General features: G+C 53.6%; 1 protein-coding gene across 1 annotated transcript; it reads right to left on the reverse strand.

Moving 5' to 3' along the window:
- Positions 1 to 425: 425 nt before the first annotated feature.
- LOC127294040 (uncharacterized) lies at positions 426 to 8,431 on the reverse strand. The gene is made up of 2 exons (XM_051323783.2): positions 5,343 to 8,431; positions 426 to 1,301 (listed from the first exon to the last, which is right to left on the reverse strand). The coding sequence occupies exons 1-2, from the start codon at positions 8,011 to 8,013 to the stop codon at positions 883 to 885; spliced, it is 3,090 nt and encodes a 1,029-aa protein (XP_051179743.1). The 5' UTR covers positions 8,014 to 8,431; the 3' UTR covers positions 426 to 882.
- Between the last annotated feature and the right edge of the window lie 1,133 nt (positions 8,432 to 9,564).

Consider the following 9,564-nt stretch of genomic DNA (forward strand, 5'->3'; position numbering starts at 1 on the left):
AGCTTTGCTACAAACTGCTGCTACAACAGTTTGCTAACATCTAGAGCATCCTAGTATGCATTTTTTGCCCTGCTACCACAATTTGCTAGTAACATGTAGAGCATCCTAGCATGCATCTTTGCCATGTTCTATCCTCTGATGATTAAAGCTATATGCGAGCAGCGTAATGGTACTTGCATAGCTTGTAGTCACTGACATGGCACTGTAACCACTGGAACCAAGCATCATCGACCCATGATGGGAGGAACTGTTGAAAAATCTTTTCCACCATGTTTTCGACCCTCCTTTATTTGGATATAAAGCTGTGCAATTCAAGTCCCTATCTGAATGCTTTAAGCTTTGGTAATTGAAACGTTTTCAAAGACTGCCAAGCACCTTTTGTTTTATCTTTGTTCTTCTCACTTTCCCTGAAACCAAAGATCCAGTCAAGAATCTTCGAAGAGATGATTATACTAGACCTCCTGATGACAAAATTTGCCCGAGTAATACAAAAAGCTCCTGGTAGTACAGAGTTGGGCATAAACAAGAAGTGGTTTAAAAGGAGACGGACAAGGGGTGGTGGCTGAAGATTACCAGGAGATTACAAAGGGCCAAAGCTATGATGGGAAAAAAAAGGACTATTACATTGGACATCACAAACCCCTAGACGGTAGCATATGATCATCAAACCCTATACACCTTTGATGACAGGTAAAAAAATGTAGAAAGGGAGACGAGAAGAGAAAACACAGAGTTACATGTTATTTGCTCCTCTCCATCACTATCGAACAAACTGTAGAAGAATGCTCCAATTAGTAGTAGTAGTAGTACTGTGGTTCAGTTCAGCCCCTGATCGACGCTGAGTCTGCAGTAGCAACGGCATTTTTGCTGCTTAAATTTGCCTTAGGTGAGCAGGTCCGGGAAGAGCTTGTAGCAGTTGGGCTCCTTCTGCTGGGGCGCCGACGAGGATGAGGTTGACGACGACGACGGCGAGGTGTGGGCGGACGCGTGTCGCTGGTACTCGGAGAGCATCTGCACGACCTCCCTCATGGTGGGCCGCTCGACGCTGTTTTCCTGGACGCAGAGCATGGAGACGAAGAAGAGGTGCGCCACCTCGTCCATGGGCACGGTGCCCAGCCGTCGGTCGACGACCTTGGGCACGTTCTCCCGCCGGCCGTCGGTGACCCGCTTCGCCCACTGCACGATGTCAACGCCCTCGCCGAAGTCCCCCACGGGGCGCCGGCCCGTGACGAGCTCTAGGAGGACGACCCCAAAGCTGTACACATCGCTCTTCTCGTCCACTCTCAGGGTGTAGGCGTACTCTGCCAAAAAAAGAACACCATCACAGTTAGTTTGCGTGCAAATCATGTTAGTAACTGAGGGAGCAATTCAATCAGTAGAGTACATTTTTTTCTTTCTTTTTGTGTGAGGAACAGAATGATGATGTTGTAGGGCTAAACCTATGAACCACTACAACCTAGGAGGACTGTTCTCAACGTGCATGAATGCACTGATCATCAAATTGTAAGATACACTAATATCGTGATAGGTGCTCTCCTAGCGCGAACAAATCTAAGTGCGTCCTACTTTTAAACAAGCGTGTGCTATGGTATTTGAGCTTACCATGCTAGTAAAGCGAGCTTGTGTTACCTTGGAAATCTGAATAGTGCATAAACAGGCTACTGCTCCTATTCGTCTACTGCATGACAGAGAGAAGTGCCTACAACATTCTTGGACGAATCCCGAGAGAAACAACCCTACCAGTGCCACCATACCAATTGTAAAATCCATGGGAATCTTTCCCATACACATTTACGAATAGTGTATGCTACCAAGGTTCGTCAAACCCAAGGAAAATTCTTTGGCATGATCAAGAGATGTTTGTTTGTCAGATAAGCTAAGCAAGCCCATCCCATGCCTGCCCTAAGATCTTGCCAAATCCGCAATACGAAAGAGCTATAGCAAAAGAGAAAGGAGAGACGACAAAAAAATAAAAATAAAGTGCATGACCGTAACAGTGAAGGCGCCCGTGCCGTTCGAAAGCAGTAGTAGCCGTAACAGCACGCCGTCCCGTTGGCGTTGGGTCGCTTTGGCTTTGGCGACGGAACGGCAGCAAAGGCGGCGAGCCGCTTTGGCGACGCCCCAGGCGGAGGAGGAGGATGATGCGGCTTTTTTACGTACCGAAGCATGGCCCATGCCGGTCAAAGATACAGCAGCGCAACCCAACTGATACGATCCTGACCTAAAGTTTGGGACCAGCGGCCAGTTGGGGCTGCAACCCGATGAGCAGCATATCGTATGATACGGGATCCGTATGATTTGGTTCAAAATGTTCAACAGGATGGCAGAAATTCGTAATCTTTGGCTGGCTATGGATTCGCTGCGCCTGCGCTAGTGAGTGAGATGTGAATCAGATTGGGCTGGTGGGCTGAATCCCCCTTTTGCGAAGCCCGATGCTGCTCCTCTGCTCTGGCGGTGGCGGACATGCTCCGGCCGCCCAGTTGTTCACCTGTCAGGCTGGCTGACACGACGCAGTCCACCCACCGCCCGCCGACGTACGCGCACACTGATGCGCCGCGTTACACGGGAGGCAGGGTCGGGACCGTCCGAGCACGCCGGCGGCGAGGTCGGCCTCAGAGGTGCGACGGTGGGCGCGCATCTGATCTTGTTTGTTTCGTAGAATGCATGATGAACGTGTCGGGTTCGTGACTTGTGTTGGCTAGCGACTGTGCGCCCCGCCGGCCGGATCGTGTGGTCGCTATCGCGCCGGGCTTTGGGTCCCCGCTCCCTCCCTGCCACAAATAATTGGGTGCTCGAGTGCGAGGCCTGACCGGAGGACCCCTTTTCGGCCGCTTTCGTTTGGGACCCAACTCGCAGAGTGCTGATGTGGTGCTGTAAAGCAAGTCTGGATCCATCGGATGGCAATGTACTGCTACTGCTACTGGGCATAGAGCCCCGGGCGACAACCCTTGCTGCCATGCCCTCCACTCCAGTGTTGCCAATTCAAAACGGAGCTACACAAGTGATATGCTCCCCCCCATTTCTAAGAGCATCCCCACTCGTTGGCGCTCCCCACGCCCAAATCCGGCGAAATTTTTGTCCGGATTGGAGGAAGATTTGGCGTGGGGGGCAGTATATTTCCAGTCGTGTGCTCCCCAAGCGGCGTTTCTCGGGGAAAAAGAGGACGGCTCGGGGAATCCGGACGAAAGAGGAGACACGTGGGCGTGGGCGGTTGGTTTAGCTTCATCCGGAGTCCCCGAGCGCTCCCCGGGGGGCCGGGGATGGCATGGGGAGTCCGGACGAAAATAGGCTCAAATCCGGATCAAAACGAGGAACCGGGGGCCTGACTGGGCCGTTTTTCGCCGTCCGGATGAAAAAAAGTGGCCGTGGGGGGCTCTGCGGGGAGACGAGTGGAGATGCTCTAAGGAACAACCGGAGAGCAGATTTGGTGCACATGTCTGGGTTTTTGAAATATTTAAAAATTATATTTCTATCTTTTAAAAAAATCGTAAAATTTATTCCATAAATAAATGCACATGTCCCGAATGCTCGTGCAAAATTTTGATAGAAATTGTGTTTTATTTTTAGCTACATGAAAAAAAAGCTCTCTATTTAGATAGTTTTTTTTGTCAAAAATTTATCTTTTCTATATACTACAAAATATAACATATTTTACTTCTGAATTTCTACCGTAACTTCAGAAGATTTCAATCTATATGCTTATTTAAGCTTGGATTTTTTGGAATCCGAAAAATATGTGCTTTCAACAACCGAGAGGACCGGTGGTCTGGTGCTTATGTGCCAAAGGCAATTTTCAAACAAAGCGAACCATCACAAGCATGATGCTATCAATTTCTTGCATTTCCTCCATCGCCCCACCAAATCCACCGCGCCAAGCCCTTCCCCACCATTCCATGTTGTAATCGTGGCATCGTGTATGTTCGACCAGCCGTGTTCGTAGCACGATTCCCCCAAGTGGAAGTGGTTGGAGTTCCTCGCACCTGAGGTGGGGGTGCTCACCCGCCAAAATAAGAGGGAGAATGGCAGCTTCGGACCAACAGGGCGGCCATGGCCGGCGAGGTTCTTTGCCAGCACCCACAGCTTACAACTAGAGTTATACATGCCCGTCCGCCATCATCGTCTCGTCCAACTCTAAGTTGCGCTCTCACTTCTAGAATGAGCTAATCGCCTTTGACAACAACAACAACGATGATTGTGGGGTAGGGTCTGTATTGTGTCAGAGTCAACCTATGTTAACCGATGCCAGCCTCTATATTTCGTCGGAATAGGTGTCAAAGTCTCCAATTCGAAGTTTGAACAACTAAGAGCATCTCCAGTCGCGTCGAGGTTTGGGGGACCGCGGACAAGAAATGGAGCAAAAAACTGTCCAGTCGCGTCCCCCAAAGCTAATTAGCGCCCCATTTTGTGTCCGGCGTCCCCGGTAGAGTCTATAGAGTCTCTACCGGGGACGCCGGACACAAAAACAGCGTCCACATGCATGCATGCAGCCCCTAGTCCCCACATGCTAGTCTCTTTCCCCACACTTTCTCTCACCTAATTTTCCCACATGGGGTGGTCCCCTCTATTAAAATGCATGCATCCGGACGCTGTTTGAGGGACGCGGCTGGGAAGGGCCTCTTTTTTGTGCAGATTTTTGGTCTCTTTTTGTCCGGCGCGGTCCCAGACGTGCCCCAAATCATTTATGCCGGACGCTTTTTGAGGGACGCGACTGGAGATGCTCTAAAGATGCCTTATTTCGCATCACCTTGTATGGCGGAACTGTTTGGTCCCTAGAAGTCAAGCAGAGGCGCCCTATTTTATGTTTTTATTTTGGGTTGCCCTATTTTACATCGTTTGTTGAACGTGCTCTGATTCACTCTTCACTCACAAATGAAGCTCGTACCAGTACTACGAACGTGGAAAAACCTAGCTGAAACAGTAGAATACACTCATACAGTACTAATAAACCAAGGACCATCTACGTTTCTGAAATACACGTTAGTACTGTGCCTACGGTATGGAGCGCAGAGCACCATCACTATCTGCTTGCATGTGGTATACGTAAGCGACGTGAAGTTCTTTGACTTGGTACCATATCATACGCTCCCTTGCATTGCATGGTGGCGTACTATACTGTAGGCACTAGCTATTGACTTTGGACGGTGGGTCCCAGGCCCCAGACGCCGTGTCCAGTGTACCGTGGAGGCAGGATCGCGACAAGCAGATGAGCTCAAGAAATCCGATGGCTCCTACCCAAATCCGACTGACCCCTCCTAGGCAGGCAAGCCGAGAACAACAGACAAAAACCAACACGTGTACTAGTACGTGCAACCAAATGCAAAATCAAATTCGTACGCACGCACCTGGGGCGATGTAGCCGTACGATCCGGCGACGGCGGACATGCACTCGGACGCCCCGGCGGCGTTGGCGGCGCCGGAGCCGGAGCCGGAGCGGAGGAACTTTGCGAGTCCGAAGTCGGCGACGTGGGCCTCGAGGTTGTCGCCGAGGAGGATGTTGTTGGACTTGACGTCGCGGTGGACGATCATGGGCGTGCAGTCGTGGTGCAGGTAGCACAGCCCGCGCGCCGCCTCCAGCGCGATCCGGTACCGGCGCTCCCACGCCAGGAACCCGCCGCCCTTGCCGTGGAGCACCGACCCCAGGCTGCCGTTCGACATGTACTCGTACACCAGCACGTTCGCGCCGCCGTCGTCCCGGCTGCTGCAGAAGGCCAGCAGACGCACGATGTTCCGGTGCCGGATGCTGCCCAGCGTCCGGATCTCCGCCCGGAACCCGTGGTCGTGCCCGCGTCCTGCCGCCGCCCCCGGACCGCCGCCGTTCAGACGCTTCACCGCGATCATCTCGCCGCCGGACCGCGTCCGCCCCGCGTACACCACGCCAGCGCCGCCGCGGCCCACCACGTTCCCGTCCTTCATGCACTCGATCACCTCCGCGATCCCGAACTCCACCTTGTGGAACGCCGTGAACCGCCACGCGCCGTCGGGCCCGCCGGGGTGGTACGACGACCGCGCGCGCCACACCGCCGCCACCGCGAACGCCACCGAGCACGCCAGCAGCCCCAGCGCGAACGCCAGCTTGTAGTCGCCCCACCTCGCCCGCCTCCGCCCCGTTACCACCGCCTCCCCGCCGCTGCACGGCCGGCTCAGCAGCGGCCCGCACAGCCGCGGGTTCCCCGCGAACGCCGTCGCGTTCAGGTACCCTAGCTGGCCAGTGTCGGGCAGCTGCCCGGACAGGTCGTTGAACGAGAAGTCCGCCGCCGTGAGGCTGCTCATCGCGCCCACCGCCGCCGGGATCGACTCCTCCAGCCGGTTCCGCGACAGGTTCAGGTAGTTCAGCACCCTGATCCCGGCGATCGCCTCGGGGATCGGCCCCGACAGCCTGTTCCTGCTCAGGTCCATGTACGTCAGCTGCCCGCACCGCCCGACGGCGTCCGGGATCGGCCCGGACAGCTCGTTCCCGCTCAGGTCCAGCTTCACCAGCAGCCGCAGCTCCCCGACCTCCGGCGGCACGGCGCCGCCCAGCCGGTTGTTGCTCGCCAGCAGCGTCTGCAGCGCCGAGAGGGTCCCCAGCGCGCCGGGCAGCGGGCCGGACAGTAGGTTGTTGGACAGGTTCAGCTGCGCCAGCTGCGAGCCGGTCTCCGGAGTCGGGTTCGGCGGGACCGGGCCGGTGAGCAGGTTGTTCTGGAGCTCCAGCAGGTTCAGCCGCGGCAGGTACAGCAGGCCGGCGGGGATGCTGCCGTTGAGGTAGTTCTGCCCGAGCCGGACGCGGGTGAGGCTCGCGCACGACCCCAGCGACGCCGGGATGGGCCCGAACAGGAAGTTGTTCATCAGGATGGCCGTGCGCAGCTCGCCGGACGCGCACAGCATCTCCGGGATCATCCCGGTGAGCCGGTTCGTGGACAGGTCGACCAGCCGGAGCGCCGCGTTCGCGCCCAGCCCCGCCGGCACGCGGCCGGTGAAGTTGTTCATGAAGAGCTGCACCGTCTCCAGCCGTGGCAGCGCTGCGATGAAGTCTGGCACCGGGCCGTGGAGGCGGTTCAGGAACAGGTTGAGCAGACGGAGCGAGGTCAGTGACGCCAGAGAGGCCGGGACCTCGCCGGTGAGCACGTTGTTGGATAGGTCCAGCGCGGTGAGCGCCGTGAGCCTGCCGAGCTCCGGCGGGATGGTGCCGGTTAGCTGGTTGGTGTGGAGGAACAGCGTCACGAGGGAGGTGAGCTCGCCCAGCTCCGATGGGATGCTCCCGCTGAGGCCGCAGTTGGACACGTCCAGGACGGTCAGGTTGGTCAGCTGGCCGAGCTCTGGCGGGATGCCGCCGTCGAACGCGTTGTAGTACCCGAGGTACAGCTCCGTGAGGCTCGTGAGCTTGCCGAGCTCCGGCGGGATGGCGCCCTGCAGGTTGTTGCCGTTGAGGGACAGGTACTCGAGCGCCGCCATCCCGCCGTACGACGCGGGTATCGCCCCGGAGAAGTAATTGCCGCCAAGGTCGAGGTGCCGGAGACGTGGCAGCGCCGCGACGCCGGCCGGGAGCGGGGAGGAGAAGTTGTTGTCGTAGGCGTCCAACACCTCCAGGCTCGGGAGGGACGGGAAGTCCCAGCCTTCGAGGCCGCCGCCGAGCTGGTTGCCGGAGACATTGACGTAGCGGAGCGCCGGGAGCGCGGACACGGCCACCGCGCCAACGATGCCGTTCCCGGCGAGGGAGAGGTTCCTGAGCGCGTCGAGCCCGGTCACCTCGGCTGTCACGGGCTCGCCGGTGGATACGTTCATGTTGGCAATGTAGATGGAGACCACCCGGCCATCGTCGCAGCGGACGCCGGTCCACTCGCACACCGAGGCGACATTGCCCGGCGACCATGAGCGCAACACGTGGGGGCGGCAGCTCAGGGAGGCCTTGAGGGAGAGCAAGGCCAGAGCGTCTCCACGCAACGCACTGGCATCTCCATTGCCATTGGCACCGATGGTGGATAATAGATGAAAAATCAAGAACGAGAACAAGATAAGAGGATTAGGAGCCCTCATCGATCTGGCTTACAATTCTTTGGGGCTTGTGAATTGTGGTGAGGATTAGCTAGATTGAATATGCAACCACTGGCATTGGCATTGCTGCTGTTTCAGTAGTAGGTTTACAGAGAGACGAGTGTATGAATGTAGAGATAGAGATGTAGATGTAGATGGATATAGAGGGAACGGCAAAGGCATGCAAGAATCTTGAGAAGCTTCACATGAAAATGGAGGCGAGAGAGGCTAGCTTCACACTGAAGATGAGGGGAATATGTTCTCTCTGTGCCAAGAATGGCTTTGTCTTTTGAGCTATTTATGCCTTGTGGGAGAAGAGTGTCTAGTAGCGCATTGGGCTCTCTGCTTTCAGTGTTTTTGTGTTCTCCGCTCTCCTCTCTCCGGTGCTGTTCATCTCTGTCTTCTCCTTTTGCTTTATCTTTGGGAGCAGAGAAGCTAACTGTTAAAGGCTTTGTAGTGGGCGAGGAAGCAGCCATGGCAAGTGATAGGGGAGTTTCTGGCTTTGGCATTGTTTTATCTACAAACTGGCCCATTGGGTTTTGGGGAGTATTTAGAAAGGCTTCTTGTAATTATTACATGGCGCCCGACAGAAAAAGTGACATGCACTCTGGTCACTATCCAAGTACAGGGCCTGTGATTGAATTTTCAGCAATGATGAAAGAGAGCAAGCAAACTAATCAATGTGCTCAATATGTGTATGTGTGCCATTCGGTAGCTTTGGGAGTACAATCGAAAACAGGCTTTGGCCATGTCTTTTGGCATGTATTTGATGTGTTGATCATGTGTTGGAAACTTGGATCTAGCAAAATGGACCCTTACTGGTTAATAGTACAAAAAGGAAGTACATAACTACACAAAGTTTCACCATTTGTATACTCCACCCCCTCAAATATGAAATCAAATGTCCTACTCTCCTATCTAATACTCCATGTGGATTTTGCCCCTTACGGTGAAGTGATACTTACGCGTTTTTTAAGACAGTCTTTTACCAAAAATTAACCCATATGGAATACTTGATATCGAACTAGTATCGTTAGAAAGTTTTTTTTAGTATGAATGTAACAATATCAATTGTATACTATACAATCAGGATATTGTTACTTAAATCTTTGGATTAAAGTTTATTATAAAATGTGTGTATGAGTTATGTTTTCCAACAAAAGGATCTTAATTGTCACCAATCCGTTGTTCCATCAACTCAACAGGACTATGCAGTCACACAAGATCTATATCCGGTCTCTGCTTATGAAATTTTATACAACCACACAAGATCGAAGCAAAAAAATTTGACAGACCAAGTTCAACCCTATATAAGGGAGAAAAACTGAACTCATGTAGGGTAGCATCACCTAAGATGAAGTCAATGTGTACACGCATATACATAATTTTCTCATGTAACACGATATCATTTTTTTATACAGGCATATCGATCAACAAAGACCTCATTTTCATACCAATCCCCCATAGCTAGTTCTCAAACATGTGTCTAACACTACACCGAGGGTATAATTAAGTTGTTGGAAATATGACCTAGATGCAATCATGGATGATGTA

This window comes from Lolium perenne, chromosome 4 (assembly GCF_019359855.2).
Source record: "Lolium perenne isolate Kyuss_39 chromosome 4, Kyuss_2.0, whole genome shotgun sequence".
NCBI lineage: Eukaryota > Viridiplantae > Streptophyta > Magnoliopsida > Poales > Poaceae > Lolium > Lolium perenne.

What these genes read in the sequence shown, in the direction of transcription:
- LOC127294040 (XM_051323783.2), bottom strand. Translation starts at nt 8,013, where the DNA reads ATGAGGGCTCCTAATCCTCTTATCTTGTTCTCGTTCTTGATTTTTCAT. An exon ending in GTACGGCTACATCGCCCCAG is followed by an intron (nt 1,302 to 5,342) that starts GTGCGTGCGTAC and finishes TTTTTTTGGCAG; the next exon opens with AGTACGCCTACACCCTGAGA.